The 23681-nt window shown below is 31.5% G+C and overlaps 1 protein-coding gene across 5 annotated transcripts in view; it reads right to left on the bottom strand.

Annotated features, from left to right (window-relative positions):
• The window catches only part of LOC108905810 (disco-interacting protein 2), a 536129-nt gene that overhangs the window by 47361 nt on the left and 465087 nt on the right, over nt 1-23681 (bottom strand). For all 5 annotated transcript variants that reach the window (XM_018708835.1, XM_018708829.2, XM_018708830.2 and 2 more), the window contains one exon: nt 5390-5464. In XM_018708835.1, coding sequence (XP_018564351.1) covers nt 5390-5464 — 75 coding nt within the window. The remainder of the gene's footprint in view (nt 1-5389; nt 5465-23681) is intronic.

Raw genomic sequence — 23681 nt, 5'->3', positions numbered from 1 at the left:
CCAAGCTAATGAAGTTTTTGGGCTGAAATTTTTACCACTTATTAAGGGTGCAAAAAGCTTAAAAAATCCTGAATTACAAGTGTCTGCGATGAAAATTGCATTAATTATTAGCAATTGAAAAAAGCGGACAATTTCGACCATTTTTGAGCTCTTGCGCATAAACAAATTATGGGAATTTAATCGGACTTGTCTTATTTTACAGATTTATTTAATACATACCTTTTTTGTATAAACCCTTTTTCTCTATGAATAACAGTTTTTTTACGCGAGTCAAAAAACCACTTTTGCATAATTTTGACCATTGTTTTAACAAAGTTTCCCAACTAGTCTCGATTTGATTTTTTGATATTTTGTTTATAACACGTTTCTGAACAATATTCCGCAGAGAAACTTCTAATAGTATTTTTTTCCCGAAAAAAAGCTATAATGACTGGCCTAGTACAAAATATTGAGTAATAAATTAAACAACCAGTAGACCCTGTATAATTTTAATGCACGGTCTTTGTATTGCATAGTGTACCTATATTACATTTTTACAAGTAAATTTGAATTATACTAAACTTATCGAACCGAGCTCATCTTTTACTAAATATCAGTACCTACCTATTAAGCTATTTTTTTAATAAAATAGGATAGTATGCTATTAATGCTAGTAGTGCTCCTAATATAACTACCAAAATATTTTAATAAATTGTAAGGTAAATCTGGTAAACGTGATCTACCAATTGTCAAATATTTATAACATAGAAATATATAGAAATTTATTTATGTTGAGAGAGAAACATTATAGTGTGGGTACACATGTTTGGTCAAAGTTTTCTGTACACCAGTTTTCAATAAAATTCTTTATTATTACCGTTGAGAGAGCGTTTATTTCTTGCTGTACAGCGAAAGCAACCCTCAATAGGAAATCTGCACTAATAAGACCGTGTTTTATCTTCTGTGTCTGTTCTGTGTTCAGTTTTAATTTTCTTCTAAAATAATGACTGAAATTGGTATAAATTGTAATTAGATCTTGATTCAATATCGTTTCTTATAATATTACATATAAATCTGACTCTAGTTTTTGAAAATATATAAATTTTTACAAATGCAATGACACCTAAAATATTTAAAGGATTTTTTTTTTCTTGTAAATTTTTCTCTTCATGCTCAAATGTAATTCTCTCAGTTCATGATTTTCACGAATTTCTCTCATTTGCCTAATTTCCAATTTTTTTTAAATAAGGTTAATTTTATATTTATTAAATGACTTGGTAAACCTTAATATAGCCATAAAGTACTACTAAAATATTTACAACTAACTAGGTACCTAATATTAAGAACTGCTAATATTAATAGTACTTTATGAGCACCACTAATCTAGTAGAAGTTAGTAGAAACAAATAATAGTACTACTAAAATTTAGTGTCTTTATGAGCACCGCCCATTTTTATTTTTCCAGACACCTATACATCGATGGTTTCAAGCCATGAATCAGCATTAAATATAATGTATCCAATAACAGAACATGAAGATGCGGTCCAGACTTAGAAGTTCCAATATAATTTCAATGGATTTTAATGAATTATGTCAAGAATTTCCGGTTTATACCAGAGAATTTGGGAATATTCTGGTTTATTCGAGAATCACAACTGTTGTCTAAAATTTCGTATTTACCACCTTCTTGTAACTAGAATATATTTTTCCAAAAACTGAACACCATGCTTATGAAATTAAAAGTTTAAGCAAGAAATTTTTTAAAGAATGACATTTTGCCGTCAATTTACAAATAAAAAAATTCTCTCTTCGGGACACAATCGTGGATATTTACTTAAATTACCCCATTTCCGTTAAAATTCGACACCACTGGCAACGTATTAATAATGCATTCAACAGTTACATTATGTTTTGGTTGTTGTTTCATTTACAGAAAATTTATAAAAAAAATACATATTAGTTTAATGAAATATTTTGTTAAATTACAAAATAGTAGGAAAATAATGATAATAAACCAGTAACGCACACATAAAAATGTGATTCGATAAAACTTTTTAAATACTTATTTAAAACAAACGAAATAATGACGTCATTTAAACAACTGTAACTTTGAAATTAATGACTTTAAATCTTAATTGTGGCGAGACAGACATCGATAGCTAATAAGTGTTTTTATAAATATTTTTATTATTAATTAATAGTAATTCGGTGATAGTAGTATCTAGTAATAGTAAGTATTTCTAGAATATTAAATTCAAATTGAAGGTAATTTGTTTGGGAATGGGGTCAGTTTTTTTAAAAAAAAAAACAGTTTATTGGTTAGTCGACGTTTCGGCTATATTTAATCCTTCTTCAGGACACTAAAATAATTACAATAAATAAACATACAAATCATTATACATATTGACTATTAGGATTAAAACAGATTAAAATTCAATAATATTACAATGATGAAGGATCAAGAACCAATCACAAGGAAACGTTTACGAAAATATAATAATAAATTTAACGGGTACTTACATCCAAAAAAGGTTTTCCCTGTAACAAATAATCTAAATAATGGGGAGTAAAATAGGTAGTATGTTGCTGTATCAAAATAGTACATTACTCGATGTTGATTAAAATATCTATGAATGAATCTATTAGAGGATTTAAGTGTGGAACAGAAAAAAGGGGGCCAAGACAAAAAAAATTCAAAGACATTGAAATGTGTATAAAACCAGAGCTATATTGTTGTTAAATGTCTGTGTCTCTTACTTCTGTCTATAAGATTAAAATACGATGTTTGTAAATTATCTATATCGCTGCGATTTTGATACAGCAACATACTACCTATTTTACTCCCCATTATTTAGATTATTTGTTACACGGAAAACCTTTTTTGGATGTAAGTACCTGATAAATTTATTATTATATTTTCGTAAACGTTTCCTTGTGATTGGTTCTTGATCCTTCATCATTGTAATATTATTGAATTTTAATATGTTTTAATCCTAATAGTCAATATGTATAATGATGTGTATATTTATTTATTGTAATTATTTTAGTGTCCTGAAGAAGGCTTAAATATAGCCGAAACGTCGACTAACCACTAAACTGTTTTTTTTTTAAAACTGACCCCATTCCCAAACAAATTACCTTCAATTTAATCACTGGGTCATGAAAATACTCTAAAATTAAATTCAAAGTTGGCCAGTGTTCTAAATTGGCGTAGTAAAAAAACCTGTGCCCTTGTATCATTTTGATAAATTGCAACATTTCTCCAGTTACAAATAAAAAACTTTTTGTCCAGTAATTTTTCTAAAAAATAATTTGTTACACTGTAATAACATAAACAAATTCTATTTAGTAGTAGAATATGCAGGCAAAATTAAATTTTACTCAAATAAAAATAGTATTTTCTTCAAATCATCGTAAGGCATATATTAACTATTTTTGTCTTTTTAAAATTATATCGACTATTTTAGTAGCGCCATAGTGTAATATACAGAGTGTAATAGCGAATTGAGAAAAAAATTTAAGAGCGATTCCTCATCAAAACAAAAAAAATATATAATTAATATTTTTTCTTAAAACGATTCCTGAAGACTAAGATTTTTCAAAGATTGAATGTAAATAGTTTTTAATAAATTGTTCAAGGTCAAGATAGGTTTCATCCAGCTAAATTAACCTTATTTTTCTTATTATACGTTATACCTACGTTATAGTTTTTGTATTTGCTGAAATATCAGATTAACCAGTTTTACGTAGGCTGCTTTGGAGACAATACATTCACTATTACTCCAAATGAAATTTTGACAGTTACTTAAAATTTATTTGAGAACGTCAAAGTTAAGACAACTAAAAATTGCAATTTTTATATGAACCAGAACCAGATACTTTTAAAAACAATTGATCAATACGTTTGCAGCAAATCCTTCTGGTCTTCTTTTGAAAATTGCATTTTTAGTTCTCTAAACTCTGATGTCAATGAAAATTTAACTCAACTGTCATTCGTCTGGAGTAATTCTTAGACACCTTGTTTCCGAAGCACACTTTGTAAAAATCATCGTAATTAGAAAAATGAGAAACAATGAAAATTACGGAAACACAATATGACACATCTAATAAGACAACTATAGAAAGTATCCTAATCATGTTTAAGTTTAAAAATCCATCTCCTTTGGATATTAACTAAAAAAATGAAAACAAAATTTTCAGTCTTTTGTCAATAAACGAGAAGAAATTTATCTTCGGAACGTTATTCATCATCTTTCGTAACTGTCTTAATATGATCGATCATGTATTTCTTAAGAAACGATATTCTCATGATGATGCTCAAAAATCGGGCATCAGGTACACTTCATATTTGGTACAGTTCAGTTCCTTCGTATTAGCTATATGTATAGACTAAACTAAACAGACGATTTCCAATCAAAACATATGCACCTCTTTTAGTAGAAAAACATCATGTATTGCCGTCAAAATAAACTCTAATGCAAAAAGAGCGAATTCCCGAGCGACTTTTGTCTGGCACTGAGACAATTTGTTTATAAAGTTGTTTTGTACGTCCTACTTTGTTAGTTGTAAAAGGCTACTTAATTTCAACTTTTTGAAATTTTTCTTTTTCGATACGTTTCTTTGGATGAATTATTAGAACCTTTATCTACAATATTAACTTCCAAAATTAATTAACAAGTATCTGGAGCAACAATTTCACGGTCAATTGAATCGGCCTTTGGCTCACATATTGGTCTTTGTATTGACCGTCTTTTCCATAAATTTCAAAACAATTAATTTTCCAATATGTCGTCTAGATTTTCATGGACAGTAAAAAAAATTTAACTTATTTGCAATTTGCCAACTTAGCGTCACCTCTTTCGAGTTACTTTCTTGATATTATCATTCTACATACCCTCCCCGTCATAAAGAGCAATAAAATGTCTATTAATAATTTTTTCAAGTTTTCAGGTTTTATAATCTAACTCGACTGGAGTATAATATCGATGCTATTGATTACTTTTTGTTTAAAATTTACATGTAAGTATCTACTATAACGGAACTTGCACTGTATCAAGTTCGATGTCTACCTTTCTTGTTTGTTCTGATGACAGAATTGTCTTAAAAGTGTATCACAACATCGCTTTTACACCCTGTAGAAATATATGTTGACTTAAATCCAATATTTTAGTACGAAAAATGTTAAATACCCAATCCACTACCAAAAGACTTAGAAGTTAGTTACGTTTAAACTCATTATCAAAAAGTAAAGTAGAAATAAACAGAAACAAATATACTAGGAAACAAAGACACACGTGACGTCACAAAATGGTGCAAACACATCATTTATATTGATATAAGACAACTTTCATACAAAACTGAATTAATTCATATACGTAAAAAATATTATACATCTTATGTTGAAACTTACTTGAATTTTGTTTAGGCACGTAGGGAGACAGAAGTCTTGTTCTCTTCTTTTCATATCCTTTTTGTGTAATGTCACCTGAAAAAAAAAAAAGAATAAATTTATTACATGAAATAAAAAGTTGGGAATTGTAAAACTTTTATTATGACGCAATTAATATGTGGATAGAAAAAATTAATGGTAAAAGTTTTAATTTGTTTTATAGACTGAAGAGCTTAAATGTTTTTTCTTGAGATAACAGAAGTAAATCTTTCAAATGTTTTAGAAAATATTACATAGTAACTGAGAAATAATACATAATAAAATGGGCTTAAGGATGCGAGTCTTTATTATATTATAGTTATTTATTAATTATTATATTTAACATTTCTAATTTTAAATGGAATGTAATTTTAGAAATTTTAAATTTTTTGAAAGGTAGTAGGGACAAATTCCTACTTCACTGAATTAACAGACTTTTATGATTACCTACATTGTATTTAAAACTGTACTTCTAGTAAATAATTCTTATACATTTTTGTATGTGAAACGAACAGTAAGTAATATAATTATTTTCCATGTATACAACTGTGTAAATTTATTTTAGACTAAAAAATAGTAATAATAATAATAAATAATTTGTTTCTGGAATAAAATGGAACAGATCTTTTTTAATTGAAATACCACTAGAAATCAAATTAACTTATTGAATTTCCAAAATATTCAGTAACATCGAAAAAATTAAAAACGATTAAGCACTGGATTTTACAAAAAAGCTCAATTGTTGCCTCTACAGCTGCTGACTTATAAAAAGCAACAAAAAAAATACGTAATTGTCTTTGCAATTGAAAAAGCTTTAAAATAAAAAAATAATCAACCTAAACCTTCCATTTAAAAAAAAGTTGGGGCTTGATGCAAACGAAATTTGAAAAACGATTTGGAGGGATAACTGTGCATTTTTTGTGGTGATCCGAATATTTCTACTTGCACCAGTGGCGTTCATACGAGAATGCCACCTTCTTTTTTAATAAAAAAAATGGTACGCCACTGACTTTTTCCCGTTTTGATATTTTTTTAGAAATCCGCCATCAATTCTGAATGAAATTGGTCTCTTCAATTTTTTCGTAGGAGGCATCGTTTTTGAAAAAATAAAAATAAAACATTTTATTGCGTTCTGTATTTTTAATTTCTATAGATCTACATTATCTGTCAATATTTCTAAATAAAATACAACCATTAAATTTCGGCGACCACCCTATAAAATATTTGGCACTTATTTACAAACACCCTGTATAATTATCATCTCATGGTATTAGTACATTAATATATTTAAGTATCTGACATTATCTTTAAGTTGCATACTGAGTTACTGATTTTTTCTCTTACTTATTGTTTGGTTTATGCTATTTGTTGTACTCTCGCCCTATTATGTAAATGCAATTTTTTGTTGCGTGGCTTAAAATAATCAGTGAAACACTGTTAAACTTATATTTTGGAGAAAGTTTAATCGTCTTTGCCTAAATTTGTATATTTTTCTGTTAAGAAACATTTTTAAAAGTATTTTTTTCATCGAGTTTTCTTTTTAGTAACTTGAAACGAACTTGTGCCTAGAAATGCCTTCTGAAACTGTTCTTCTGTATATATTAAGGTTATACGTGGAAGAGACTCTTTTATGCGCAGAACAGGAATCGACCCAGTTGGTTTTGGCCCATTACTTTAAAATAAACTAGAGTTGCGTTGGAATTGGGGGGTAAGTGCATTGCCGGAGGTAGATAAGAATAATATAATTGCAAACGATAATTTTCTCAACAGGTGTATAATTACAGAAATGTAAATCTCTATCTACATCGATCAGTTAAATGTATTTGTACATATACGAGGTCGTTCGAAATGTTTTCGGCCAAACACATCGACGGATGGCGTAAATATGACAGTGGCGATAATGGTTCATATTTGGACTTTCTGGACGCCATAATGTCGTATTAACTACAAAAGTAATTCTAAAGACAACTTATACAACTACACTAATGCAAACAATTAAAGGGTCAAAAGAATTTCCGAAATTTTTCCGTGATTTTTGACAGACTGTATTTTAGTGAAAAATGGTATCGAGAATTAAAAAAAAGCATTTTGAAGCTCTAAGATTCTAGTTTTTAGATCTTTCGGTCGAAAATTTTTAGGAGCTACGATTATCATGCAATTCTAAGAAATAGCGCGGCAAAAAAATTTTGCAAATTTTTTTATTTTTTTTCCGAGTTCACGGACTTGAAATTTTTTTTTTCAGCGAAGCCATTGCATGGACCAGATAGGTTGTTTCTTCAGCTTTAATTTCCTTTTTTTCTTTTAATTTCGATACGACCATTATTCATCGAAATATCGGACTTTCAATGGAAAAGGATCCTTTTGTCTTCAATCATCGATATTTCAGCGACAACTGGTCGTACAGAAAATTGAAGAGAAGCTTTGAAAACTGTAATAAATGTCCTATAACATGCTGCCGCAACATTTCGGATTTTTTTTCTCGTCTTATAGGAATTTAAAAAAACAGGAAAAAAGGGTAATTTATGTTTTTTTAGAAAATTGACGGCTAAATTATAAACATTCACGAAATGACTAATGTTAAGCATGACTTTTACAGTTCGATATATCCAGAAGAACCCTGTGAAATTTCATCTCGATCTAACGAACCGTCTCTTTGTTTCAAACAGTCAAACTTTTGAAAAAAATTAAAAGGTCACGATTTTAAGCTTAAACACTTCATAATCATGACTAAAATGGAAAAAAATTTTTTCGAAAAATTTTCGAAATTTTTTTTCAGAAGAAAAAGGGTAGTTTTGAAAAAAACTGATTTTTAAATGATTACAGACTGCATACAAATTAATTACAAAGTCGTAAAAAAAGGTATGAATCGAAATCTGGTTTGGGTCATCAACTTTAATTTTAATTTAATTAAAAGCTGATGAACAGAAGCATAGGGCAGAAAAGCCGAATCGTGCTAGAAACAATTGGATTTTGTTTTCTTCAACGTCCGGAAGGTTTTCCAAAAAAAGATCGAAAATTTTTTGAAAATTTTTCGAAAAATACTATTTTTTTTAAATAATTTAAAAGTTATTTGCGGTAAAAATGTGAGAAAACCTCAAAACATTTTTTTTTCCGTGTCCCTGAACTCGGAAAAAAATACAAAAATGCAAAATTTTTTTTTGTCGCGTTATTTTTTAGAATTGTATGATAACCGTAGCTCCTAAAAATTTTCGACCGAAAGATTTAAAAACTAGAATCTTAGAGCTTCAAAATGCTTTTTTTTAATTCTCGATACGACCATTTTTCATTTAAATACAATCTGTCAAAAATCACGGAAAAATTTCGGAAATTCTTTTGACCCTTTAATTGCTTTGTTTAGTGCATATTTTTTTTAAATTTCAATTTTTATGTGTAGGTCTGATCTGATGTGTCAAATCGATATTATTTATAATATAAAAATATCAGAATTAGAACATTTTATTTAAATCATATTTACTATTTTTTAAATCAGCCTTCAGCGCAATTTTGTTCCATTGATGATCTAATTTATGATTAGAGGTCCAACGGGTTGTTACTAGGTCTTCAAAAGAAATCATTGTCATTGTTATTTTATTTATTTTTTGAAATGGTAATATGACATACAAGGTGTTTGTAAATAAGTGCGAAATATTTTAGGGGGTGGTTGCCGAAGTTATTTTGTGAAAAATGTTCATATAAACGAAATTTGACAAACGCTTTGGATAAATGTGCATTTTTTGGGGTGATCCAAATATTTCTGCTTGCACTAGTGGCGTTTGTACGAGAATGCCACAACCTTTTTTAATAAAAAAAATGAATGAAATTAGTCTAAATTTTTTTTTGTAGGAGTCACAGTTTTTGAAAAAAAAAACCATTTTATTGCGTTGTGTATTTTTAATTTCTATAGATCTACTTTATCTAGTAGGTTGCTGCCAATATTTCTAAATAAATTACAACCATTAAATTTCGGCAACCACCTCCTAAAATATTTCGCACTTATTTACAAAATCACAGAAAAATTTCGGAAATTCTTTTGACCCTTTATTTGTTTAATGTATATATTTTTTTAAATTTCAATTTATGTGTGTTGGTCTGATCTAATGTGTCAAATCAATAATTTTCTTGACACGGCAATTGTATTTGTAAAGTATGCTTCAGATATGTGCGTTTAGCCGTGCGAGATGCCACGAGCAACTTGGTCCACGTTTCAAATTCAAAACAAGAAATCGCTTGAAGAGCTTTAAAAAGCTCCAAAATCACTCCAACAGCGTAGCATATGTCTGAGAACATGGAGGAACCTGTCGTTACAAGCACCCAAACATCGTCGGTTCAAAATCAAAATTTTGACACGTTTCGAATTCAACCGCCGAAATTGCCCATAGAGTCGCAGACGATCCAACCAAAGTGGACAACATGCAGACAGCCCTGTATTGTTGGTAAAGCAACCACCGAAGCGACTCCAGGTTCCGAATTTTTCCGGGAATACCAGGAAAGCCACGAAATTCCAGCTGTGACACAAGACCAAGCTGCCTTATACACCTAAGAGGGATTCTTTTGTAACTCTGCAACTGTAAAATTTATAAGAAAATGGTTTTAATAAAAGTTGTCTGGAATTATGTGGGCCATGTAAAGAAAATATTTTTAGCTTTACCATTTCGCGTGGGCGTTACATAACTTTGTTATTTTAAATGGAACACCCTGTATATTATTGCGTTTATGAATTCCTTGGTTAATATTAGGTAGAGTTTATTAAATGTACATGGTGTTTAAAACTTACCGTTTTCGAGATCAGATTTTACTTACATATGAATGTAAGTAAAACGTGTACGTTATTCATACTCGGAAATACTGAGACCTACATTTAATAATCTTACGAGTTGAAAAACTTTCTTTTTTTCAAATGGAATGACTCATATTAATTGTCATGGGTGAATGTAAAATTGATGCCCTTTCGACTGATATATTGATAGTTATTGTCCATACTTATCTCTAACAGTTTTCCAGAAAAATCAGGTTCATTTCTAAAGTCCGAAAAAGTAGCTATGTAACAGCGTTAAGAAGGCCTTGCAATTGTATTAGTACAACGTCGATACATAGGATTTTACGAAATCACATCACAGCACATCCTTATCGCATCCAATTACACCAAGAGTTACTAAAAGTAGACTTTCAGCGGAGACTGGAGTTTTGTCAGTGGGCACTTGTTACATCCAGATGATTCTTTTAAACGGGTCGTGTTCTCCGATGAGGCTACTTTTTATAAAAATGGTTTCGTTAATTACCACTATTATGACACAGTAAATCCTCACCAATTCCGGACAACTCATAGCCAACGATGGTCTTTGAACTTGTGGGGAGCAATCTTGGGAGCTCATGTCATTGGATCATTCTTTTTTGACCAGCATATAACTGGAGCAGTTTATTTAAACTTTTTAACCAACCCTCTAGATTTGTTAGGCGACATTCCTTTAGCTACACTTCAAAGAATGTGGATGCAACATGATGGTGCTCCACCTCACAATACCGCTGCGGTTCGTCAGAAACAAGAAACTTTTCCCAACAGATAGATTGTGCGCGGGGGACCAGGAGTTAGCCTTCAAGGTGTCCAGATATGACAAGTTGCGACTTCTTTTTATGGGGATTTATAAAAAGTAAAGTTTACGTTACACCACCAACTACCGCGGAAGATATGTGGCAGCGCATTACAGTAGCATTTCAAGAAATTACGCCAGACATGCTGACCAATTTTGATTAATCTTTTAAAAATCGAATTCGTTTGTGTATTAATTATCAAAATGGAGGGCACTTCGAGCAATTGATGTAAATCAGCGGTCCAAGTATTCTTCTCCTTGTTGTGTTCCTAGTTTCAGTTTGTTTCGTTTTGCGTTTTGTTTTAGTTGTTTACTTTTGTTTGTCAAAGCACTTTTTAAACATGTCAGTAAATATTGACACTGACAGTCCCGGGCCTGATAAAATGTGAGAGAAAAGTGGTTTTGCAAGGCCTTCTTGACGCTGTTGCATAGCTACTTTTTCGGAGAAAATAACCTGATTTTACGTGAAAATTGTGAGAGATAAGTATAGACAACCTTATATCAGTCGAAAGGGTATTCAATTTTGCATTCACCCATGACAATTAATATGGGTCATTCCATTTGAAAGAAAAAGTTTTTCAACTCGTAAGATTATTAAATGTAGGTCTCAGTATTTCCGAGTCTGAATAACGTACATGTTTTGCTCACAGATGAGAAGATAGAGTAATTTAGGCCAAAACGAACTTTGAAAACTGCAGGTTTCTAACTCTTACGGTTTAGACGCTATCTAGCCGCATTAAGAGAGCTGAAATTGTGTACATGGCCCACATGATTCCAGGCAACTTTTATTTTTTATTAAAACCATTTTTTTTATAAATTTTACAGTTGCAGAGTTACAGAAGAATCCTTCTTAGGTGGAACATCCTATATATGATAAATCTAAGATTTTAATTAGATTCCATGAGAGGTCGACACGACCCCAAAGATCACACAAACTTTTTAATCCATAACAATTATCATAAATTGTTTGAGGTAAAGCGAAAATGGTTAAAACCTTTGATAAAATACCTGCTACCTTCAAATGCATTAGGTAAAATACATTTATTTACATAAATAAGTATATATTTATTCGTTATTTTATTATGTATTACTTTTTCGCTTTTCGCATTTAAAAGTTTGATTGACATGTTTGATGTAGGCTCCTTTACTTTTTGCGAAAACGTTCTATGAATCCCAAAAGGAAATGAGCTTCCCTTCTACACCTTGCCACTACGCATCCGACCATCAGCGGTCAGAAGAAATAAGTTAAACTGGTACATATGTATAATCTCAGCGGGATCCGTTAAAGTAATTTTGGTGTATAGACCATACCTTTGTTCGCAGTAGTGCAATACCAGTGAAATTTTCTAAACTAATTTTATTCTTTCTGTTTACTTTACATATTCTCCCTCAAGCACTCTGCAGGGAGTTCATTTAAACTTAGTTTGCACAAGCATATGAAAAAGCAAATAAGATGTTATTTCATCAACCTGAAACTGCAAAGTCTTCACAAAGTTAATTGACCCTTTTTTCTCAGACTAATTTAATATATAAAATATGTATATTCTACACAAGGTAAAATATGTAGGTATATTCTAAGTTCTCGCAGAAAATTGGGATTAAATTAATACTATTTTATTTATACAACGCGTCCCAAAAGTATGGAAACAGCACAATAACTTTCGAAAAATGCATTTTGAGGAAAAATGATTTGGACAAAAGATTTAGGATTTTTTCCTGGCTATTCAATGGTGACCTTAGATTTTATCTTGACCTTGACCTTCAAGGTTATTTCAAGGTCAAGTTAATTTTTTCAAGTGGGATGCCCTACTTTTGACCCCGGAAATTAAACGAGCGGAAAATTTTACGTTCAGATATGTCCTTGACCATTTTCCAAGATGGCGGTTCCAAGATGGCGGACTCGATTCCAAAAAATTAACCGATTTACGCCAAATTTGGTATAGGGGGGTTTTTGGGGTCGCGGACTACGAATCTGAAATCTGTTTTTGAGAAATATTAGTCCAAGATGGCGGACGCGATTTCAAAAATCAACCGATTTTTGCCTAAATTGATATAGTGCGGTTTTTGAAGGTGAAGGTCACGGTCAAATCAAGGGTCACCGTCAGATAGCCAGGGAAAAATCCTACAATGTTAGTTATGGTCATTTTTTTGCAACCCGTTGTTTTCAAGACAGCGCGCCAAGCCATGCGTGACCTTGATTTGACCTCTAATGACCATCAGAGGCCAAATTCGGAAAATGGTCAAGGACATATCTGAACGTAAAATTTTCCGCTCTTTCCATTTCCGGGGTCAAAAGTAGGGCATCCCATTTGAAAAAATTAACTTGACCTTGAAATAACGTTGTAGGTCAGGGTTAAGGTCAAATCTAGGGTCACCATTGAATAGCCAGGGAAATCCTAAATCTTTTGTCTGAATCATTTTTCCTCAAAATGCATTTTTCGAAAGTTATTGTGCTGTTTTCATACTTTTGGGACACCCTGTATAGATATTCATCGTTTATCCATATATTTTTGGCATTCTATTGTTGTATTATTGAAATTTGAAAGAAATGGTTTCAATTTTTTTGCCTTGAAAGAGGAAATTGAGCGCCTATCCATAAATCCATAAAAAATTACAATTTAATTAAAAACCTGTTTTCTATCAAAATTACTTCTTGCGTGAATTTTGGGTACCATTTATTATAAACATTGTACTTTGTGACGTAGGATCTACGTTTGAAGTTAGTAAGATAGAGCTAGCTCTGTAAAACAATAGTTTTAGTAAGCTCTGTACAGGGCAGTTCGAATTTTATGCAGGAAACTTCGAGGGTACATAGATTTCTTTAAAATAATATGGGTTTGCCTTATAAACATAGGTCTGGAACGGCCCCGTTTTAGAGATACATGGTGTTGAGGTTTAAAAAAAAATGATTTTTTGTTTATATCGCACACTACCTCACAGGTGGTGTAGAAAGGAGTGTAAATAATTTTGTTGATGTGCTTACAAATTGCACTTACTTTTAAACATCAACAAATATTCTTGTAATATTATTATCAGAAGTGTCTGCCACAAGGGGATTGTATTGGTATGAATAACTTGAGAACGGCGAATCTTAGGGAAAAAATTAAAGTTACCTTTTTTACGTATTTTGTGCATTAAAATATAAATCAGTTACAATGACATGTAAAAAATGCAGTGGCGTAGTTTTTTTTGTAAAAAAGGGGGAACCCCTGTCCAGTTGTACACCACTGGTTGAACCTTTAAAGCTCATATTTTAGGAAATACAAGGCCTACTATCATACATTATCTGTACTAAATTTTATTGAAATCGGTTAATAGATTCTGGAGACATAAGCAAAAAATCCATTTTTTTAACAACTTCAACACCCTGTATATCTAAAACGAGGCCGTTCCATACCTATGTTAATAAGAAAAACACATATTATTTTAAAGAGATCTATCTGCCCTCGAAGTTTCCTGCATAAAATTCGGACCACCCTGTATAAGTAAAATAATTTGACAATACAAGGTGTCCGCAATTTTCACTGACAACGTTTGTCTGCATATTCACGACGATAAATAAATACGATCTACGAAAAAAAAGTTAAATAAAAACCTTTTGGTTTTTGAGTTACAGGCCTTCAAAGTTGTCAAAAATAAAACTAATTTAATTAATAACCATAACCCTTTTACCGATCTCGTTAAAATTTGGTACATTTATTTGTACTATTATTGCGTATTATTTTAGTCAAATCGATATACTGGGTGATAGTTTTCTCCGGTTACCACTCCCTCTTAACGGTCAAAACTTTTACAGTGGTCGTATTTTTTTAAAACGGGCAGCAACATTGAAATGGTCGTTTTATTTAAAAAAATAGTGTCCCTTGAGAAAATTGCCTACAGAAAGTCATTCTTGACAAAAATGGCATTATTTGCAGGTCTGTACGTTTCGGTTTGTATAGCGGTGTCACGGATTTAAAACTTTGAGTTCAGTAGGCGATGAAAACAAGATGTCGATTGCTGTGGCTATCATTATTGTCGTGTTTCTTTAGGATTCTCATCATTCTACACATGCAAATTAAGAAGTGTCCGCAGTGTATCAAGACAATTAAGCGAAGTTGTAAATTTTCATAATTTGTATGTGTGGAGTAATGAAAATACTAAAGAAACACGAGAATAATCACATTACTTGATAGCCACAACAAACAAGATCTTGTTTTCATCGCCTACTGAACTCAAAATAATGCCATTTTTCTCAAGAATGGCTTTCTGTAGGCGATTTTCTCAAGACACAATATTTTTTTTTAATAAAACGACCTTTTTAATGTTGCCGCCTGCTTTAAAAAAATACGATCACTGTAAAAGTTTTGACCGCTAAAAGGAAGAGGTAACCAGATAAAACTATCACCCAGTATATCAATTTGACTAAAGCTTTAAGAAATAATTTGCAATAATGGTCCAAATAAATGTACCAAATTTTAACGCAATCGCTAAAAGGGTTATGAAGTTATTAATTAAATTAGTTTTATTTTTGACAACTTTGAAGGCTTGTAACTCAAAAACCAAAAATGTTATTTAACTTTTTTTTCGTAGATCGTCTTTGTTTATCGTCGTGAATCTGCAGTCAAACGTTGTTGGTGAAATTTGCGGACACCCTGTATAAAAAATATTAATTTTCGAAATTTTTCCATCATCAATATCTACGTCACTATAGATGCCACAATAATTATGGCTCCATCTCACAGCTGTCAACAACTATGCGATAATTTGCTGGTGATTTAGCTCCTGATTTATGACATAATAAGGGTAATTAATATTCCGTCAGAAAATTTGGCAGTCTGGTATTTAATGACCCTTAATGTTCAAGGAAAGTTATTAATCAGTTAATTTAATTCTCATTAATTTCGTTTATTAACATATTTTGCGGCGAACATCTATTCATACTTCAGACTCTTTTAATACGTTTAAAAATGAAAAACGGACGAAGCTGAGTAAGAGTATCTGGGGAAAGACTGCGCATTTCATAGATTACTATCTATCTTATTTGACCAGCATCACCTGTATTACAATGCAAAGACAACATTCCGTAGTTGATACATGGAAATGCCATAAGCTGCATAAGAAGAAATCTGTAAAAAATGAACATCATATTTGTGATGTATAGCAAATATGTATTACACAGATAGCAAATATTCTTTCATGCATACAGTGATTGTGAAGCTACTTTTTAAATCAGATTTAATCCTGGGATTTCGACAGGTTTAAAAATTTGTAAATTCTCTAAAATGCTGCTCAGGTAACTTAGTTTACGGGTACACTATTATTTTTTAGCCACACAGTACATAGTTCGTATTTATTTTGTTTATGTGTGTGGCATGGTGAAGGTACAGATTATAAAAGCACTAATATTATTTACTGTAATTTTAGATACTTACCTACATATAAGAAAATAGTATAATGGTGAGGGTATATCAAAATTAAAAAATAGTATAGAGCGATTACATTAAAAACGACTTAAAATTACAATAAAAATGACTTAAAACAAACAGCTCTTGAAGAGATTATTAGAGGTATATTGTCTGCTTATGGTGCAAGTAAAAATTATGGTGTTTTAAGTGCACATCATAGCAGTATTAGGAGCAAAAATTAACAGTATGGGAAGATCCAGAGCAGGGGTCGGCAAGTAATTTTAGGTGGTCCGGATACTTTTGAAAATTTTTAACCAGGTCCAGAAAAATAACTCCGTTCCTTGTAAAACAAGGTTTATCGGTTTAAAACTAATTTTGAAGCAAATTATTATCTTCTGCGAGGCCATTCACCAACCAGTGGCGAAATTGTAAGCGTTCGTTGGGATCTAAATTTTCAAGTTCTTGAGCAGGTGTTAAATGAAATCTCCGAGGAAGTTGCTTTTTTAATGTTTTGTGAACATTAGTTTTACCTCCATTTAATTGTCTTGAGGCACTGCGAAACTTCATAATTTGCTTGTGTGGAGTGATGAGAATCTTAAAGACACACGACAATAATGACATTACCTGATAGCCACAGCAATCAACATTTTGTTTTCATCGCCTATTGAACTCATACAATTAAATCTGTGACATTGCTACGCAAACCGAAACGCACAGACCTGCCAATAATGCAATTTTTCTCAAGAATGGCTTTCTGTAGGCGATTTTCTCAAGGGACAATATTTTTTTTTTAATTAAGCGATCTTTTCAATGTTGCTGCCAGGTTTAAAAAAATACGACTACTGTAAAAGTTTTGACCGCAGAAAGGGAGAGGTAACCGGAGAAAACTATCACCCAGTAAATCGATTTGACTAAAGCTTTAAGAAATAATGCGCCATAATAGTCCAAATAAATGTGACAAATTTTAATGCGAGGCAAAAGGGTTATGAAGTTATTAATTAAATTAGTTTTATTTTTGACAACTTTGAAGGCATGTAACTCAAAAATCAAAAAGTTTTTATTTAACTTTTTTTTCGTAGATCATTTTTATTTATCGTTCTGAATATGCAGTTAAACGTTGTCGGTGATATTTGCGGACACCCTGTATACTGCCATTTCGATTATTAGAAAATTGGGTACTCTTACTTTGTGGATGTGCCTCGTACATATATTTATACCCAAAAAGAGAATATTTTTTATTTAAAGTTGTCCAAAATTGCCGAATTTTCCAGTAGAATTTGGAAAAAATTGAAAATAAACAAATTGTGATGAAAACCCTCAACTTTGCCAAAAAAGTGTAATCTAGAAACATTTTATTTCACCAAAATCGAATATGCCACATTATGGCAAAACCTAGTAACTATACTATGAATTTATTATCAATGCTCTGAATTAAGGCCTAAAAGTATCTAATCAAGCCTCTATTTGTTTTTAAATATGAATTTTGTTAACAATTGTGGTAAAATAAAAAAAAATAATTTACCTATCTGTGAAGTGGCTCCAACTCCACATATTAGAGAGAGTGTTCCTGTATCCCTTATTTTGACGTTTTACTAGTTTGTAACACAATTTTTTGCCACCCTGTATTTTTCAAAATATATTAAACTTACCATGATGATCCTTGCTTAACAATTTAAGGGTTGTTGAAAGCATCTAGACCTCATGAGTATACTCCCTACTAATTTTAATTTGCACTCACAAAATAATAGGAAATACAATATATAGGAATATTTGTATTCAAAAATCAATGGAAGAAATTACATTTGCGGTCTTGAGCCAGTTTTTTTTAACTAACCTATTAACCATTAAAAAATGATAAGGGTGGCACTCAAATGTATCGTTATCTATATAAAAATATTTTTTATATAATTTGAGTAATTACACTTTAAAAAAATTTTTGGCGGTCCAGTTTTTTACATCCCGTGGTCCGGATCTGGATCGCGGTCCGCCAGTTGCCGACCGCTGATCTAGTGTAATGTCGCGGCAGAGGAGTAAAAGTTAGCCCAATACTCAAGGGGGGGAGGGATGAAGTGAAGCGGGTCGTGAGGACCCTATACTTACCGTGTTATAAAATCATTGTTGTCAATGCAAAAAAATTCTAAAAAGTAAGTACATTGAGATACTCGCTTGTAGATATTGGATAAAATCGAGTTCAAAATACTTAAAATTAGATATTTCCATTTCTTTATTATTATTTTTACCCAATGTGCATAAGTAAATGCCAAAAGTTGTAATATAAACTTTACAAAATGTATTATGAAGAACAGAGTCGGTAGAAAGGAAAATTTGTTACCAGAAGAAAGTATAAGTGCTTGAGAATTAGAAGTAAATAGCAAAAGCAGGAAAAAAGCTGTTGAAGAGAAGATCGTGGAGCCAGAACCTCTGCACACCGTTCGAGGGCATCAACTAATCGACGTAGAGTACATGGCAGAAAGCATATATTGCTCTTTTTGCAAAGAACTTTTACGTATTTTAGATTATCTACAAACTGATCAAGAAGTGATTCTCGTGGAAAAGTTTTAATTTGATCTAGTTACATGCATACATAAATAGCATACTACTATGATGCACTTCTTGAATAAAAATATTCCTTATAAGACAAGGGTTTAAAGCTCGGTTTAAAGCAATTGCATCTATGAAAGTATAGGTAATACAATTTAATATGTAGTATTATACTGTCATACGATGTTATTGCAGCCAAAAATATTGTAAAAAATATAGGTACTGAAATTATTGAAATATTAATTTGTCAAAATGCATAAGATTGTTATATGCGCTGTGATGCAAAATATAAATATTTCATTGTTTATATGCTGCTGTATTTTTTAATCCTTGTATTGAAAGTTTAACGTACTATACAAATAAAAAAATATTTCAAAAAACATACTTCATTTGAAAATTTCCCATTTTATTTTATTATTCCAAATTGAATTACACAAATAAACACAAGTTGAATGTAATCCATTTCTAATGACTAATTTGTGTATCGAAACTTTTATTTCAATTTTCCGCCACCTATCTTCATTCATATTGCGCTGTTGCCGTTACTCCTTCCCGTTTATTTTTTGGGGCATGATAAGACAGAATTTTTTAAATTTGATAATTTATTTCTCTGTAAAATGTCCGGTAACCTACTCTTTTTCTTTCGCTCATCTATTAATAATAATCAGTAATTCAGGTGAATGGTTATATTTTTTTCGTCTCATCATTTGTATTTTTTCACCCGTATTCGATTGTAAGGATATGCATCATAGAATTTCCCATAAGAACCTATGTTAAATATTAAAATTTTTGGCATTAATTAAAAAAAAAACAAATCGATAAATAATTCGAGAATAAATTACAGAATTTGATTTCGCATCGCAAAAGTAATACATCTCAATAATACGAAATTGGCTGCATTTTTGCGTAGCACCAGACTCTCATTAAAAGTGGAACCCCCAAAATGGGGGTGGTGGTTAGACAGAATTGAAACACTTAAAATCCTAAAAACGGGCCTAAAAACATCATTTAAGAAAGTCAAGCTGCGGAGGATTGGTTTTTAGATTTCCGAAAAAATATAACCTATCAATAAAAAAAACACAGCTTGTGGACAACGCTCGAAAGAAGCGCTTAATGTAATCAATAAGTATTTTATTAAATGGATTAGATCTTCCGGATTTGGATTTGGACGAACTTTTCTTTAGACCCATCTAAAACTAAAATCGAAAAAAAATTGGCGTTCCCTGTACATGGATCATAACATCTCCTGGAAGGGAAAATACCTCATTGCTGATGGTGGCTAACGCAACTTGACACAAAGCTCCCATGTTTCATTATAGGACATTTTCAGAAATAATTTTTAGAACCAGTGGGGCTCAGACTGTCCGCATTGTTAATTTATGATGGTCAAGTGTCGTATATTGACCCTCGTTTAGTTTCATTGGCAACGAAAACAATATTACTATTCTCAAGCTGTCGCCATATTCAAGTCACTTACTACAGCCCTCAGACTGAAGCGTTTTTAAATCTTTAAAATCAAAGTGGGAGTCGTTATTTATACAGTGGCAATGCTACCACGAAGAGCAAAAAAAAATCGAAAAGCCAGTTTGGCCACCTTACAGGGCAAATCTGGAAGGAATTGGCGAATTGGCCACCGAAATAATTTGAAATGCATTTAGAAAAGAAGGACAGTATTCTTTTTCAATAAAGAAGTTATTTCGAAAGAGCAATATGATCTGCTTGTGCTGAGAAGAAGAAAATGCAACTACAGATGAAATTCTCAACCTTCTTGCTGCTCATCTCATGAAACTGTTGAGGGACATAGCAATAGCTAAGAAAAAAATTCTCCTACAGAAACTTTGCTAATTACGTAATGTCATGTAAAATTTGTAAAATTTCTGAGATAAGTCACTTTTAAATTTAAATTATAGCTTTCAAAACTCGCACAAACTAAATTTTATTCGCACTTACCCCATCTTACCTAAGTTATTCCTTCGTAAAAGTCTAAAAAAAGTTGTCACAGAAACGAACTATAAAATTGAAGTAAATAATGAAGGTATTCTCAAGTATTTCCACCAAATTTGGTTTAAGAATCCTACAACTGCTTCGTTTCGATGAAATTAAATTAATCTGACTTTGCTACTAACTACAAGGACAACGTACTTGAACAAATGCCATAGCCCTGTTGCTAAAGGTACAGATATATCTAGATTTCTAGAATTTATTCTGATATGAAGCAGATAAGTATTATACGAGAAAGGAGATACATACGTGTGGTGTAATATTAAAAATGTTATTGCAATAGGTACATTTTAGTATTTATCTAAACCGCGCGCATGCATTACAAAACCAGTGTCACTAAACGCAAAAAAAACTTGATTTTTGTTAAATTACTCTGTCTCTTTACTTACTGCATTAATGACATTTTATTTAAACAGGCAACATTTGTAGATACACCTAAATTAGTTGAACACATCGACGTTTTAAATCCTATATTTATCGCTACGGTTATGAACGTGAATTAATCAAGTCAAATCCATAAATATTGGGCCGCGAAACCAGAACAGTATATCATCAGGTGTAACCGAGAGATGAATGGTACGGTTATGACATTATATTATGGATTGCCAAGTAATTGATACATTATATCCAAAAATTGAGAAATAATTTTGAATCATCAACGCTAACAAGGAAATAAATCTGTATTTACTAAATTTATCGAAGTCATTAGTATAAAGCGATTTTAAAATGTGTGTTTAATGTCTTTAGGTGACGCTACTTTCATTGGGAAATATCGACGGTTATTTACTATAATCTCACCAGATAAAGTTAAGTATATAATAGTTTTTAACAGTAAATTTCTAGATACTCTAAAAAAATAACCCGATAGACTAGCTAGTCATTATGTGGACTAACTTTTTTCTTCACACAATCTCAGGATGCAATAAAACTAATGAGGCTATAGGAATAAATACTATATATTTCATAACGACCTGTATATATGAGAACTTAAGTAAGTGAGCAGGCTGGCGTTTCAAAGACAAGAAATCGTACTTTCAGTAAAACAATGATAAAACAAGTAGATTCATTCAGGAAGTGACGAAGCGTAACGCTAAACTAGAGCAACTTCCTTTAATTTTTTTGCATTGAAAGATTACGGAGAAGATGTAAAAATCAGTAAATGTACCTTTCCTGCTTTGTGCAGCAAATATGTAATGATACTCAATAATTCTGATTAATTCATTTGTTAATAGTTTCATAAAAGCATTCTGCGGGGTGTGATTAAAATAAACATAGGACGTAACAAGTTCATGTATAAAAAAAAATTAAAACATGATTTCAGTGACCTCTTTTATTTACGTATTCTTCTCAGCAAATCCTTTCATTTGATACCCATATCATGGGGGTGCATAAAAAGTAACTGGTCCGCCATCTTTGGGAGTCCGCCATATTGGATTTAGAATGACGTCACTTAGCTAACCATGTATCGTCATCTAAACTATATGTATGTGTGTAAAATTTCAGCTCAATCGGTTGAGGATAACTGTTTTAAAATTCAAATGCAAGATTTGACCCATAGGTACAAACAAGGCAAGTTAAATAAAAGTTTGTAAAAGTATGATATTTTTCCTTATTTTGAATGTATTGTCAGTTGTCTTATACCCTGAAGAAAACTTATACAATTGGTATAATGAAGAGACATTGTTTCTAACTTGCTTAAATTTTCTAAAATGCTGGACAAAAAATTGCGCATATAAACGGTCCCTTAAAAGGGACTTGTGGATGAATGAATTTTAGACCGAAAGTAAACAATGTATAAGAAGGCTCTGTGCAATTCGGATAACTTCTTCATATGTTCTCTGAGCAGCGCGTCCACTAAAATGTTTCACTATCATATCTCATTTCATAATTCTAAAATTCATTGTAACAAGGCATTTTCAGAAACAAACTTTTGCAAAATACAAACTTGACATTGACTTATCGAAATTGTCATGTTGTTATGGCAGTTATTTCCAAATATGGGGTATATGTTAATAAATATCTCCATAACCGAGCATAATTTCGACTTTTGATAGGTATACATTTTTTGTGTAGAATAAAATTTCCTATTACCTACTATATATTTCTGATAATTGATCTGATAATTGCGTGTAAAATATAAAACTACAAAAATGTTACAGAAGAATATTCACAACGGGTTGTAGTAAAATGAACGCCCTGTATGATTTATCCTAATAGGAACATAATCACTGCATACTGCAAACAGCAAATTTTGCTCAAATCGGTTAATTGGGTTCTGAGTTAAGGAGAAAACCACACTGAAAGAAATCCACCAAGTGAGGGGCTTTGCTAAGATATTTTAGCTACAGTAGGTACAATTTTTGCTCTCACAGAAAAAAATTCATGCTGCCACAAGTAAATACGTTTTGCTGAAACGTGTTTGCTACCACAACAAAGAAAAGTCTTGTGGCTATATGATAGTTCAGTTGAAATTTTATTTTAGTCGACTGTCTATCTGTCCCAAGTGAGTTGCTTTGCTCGGGTACTTACCCCGAGTACATTGACTTCAATGTACTTTTTTAGAATTAATCCAATTGGGGTTAGTCAGTCCTTATTTGTAGCAAATTAGGGCTCACTTACTGTAACTGAGGCCTCACTTAATAATTTCCAGAATAAACCGGAATTCGTCTCAGTGCGCATGCGGATTACGCGTGCCTTATACTGACCATGGTTTCGTCCATAGAGAAGTTAGAGGTATCGTCATTTTGCTGTAACACG

This window comes from Anoplophora glabripennis, unplaced genomic scaffold, assembly GCF_000390285.2.
Source record: "Anoplophora glabripennis isolate ALB-LARVAE unplaced genomic scaffold, Agla_2.0 scaffold191, whole genome shotgun sequence".
Taxonomy (NCBI): Eukaryota; Metazoa; Arthropoda; class Insecta; order Coleoptera; family Cerambycidae; genus Anoplophora; species Anoplophora glabripennis.
Note: the sequence above shows the minus strand (reverse complement) of the source record. Positions and strands in the feature narration are given on the sequence as shown.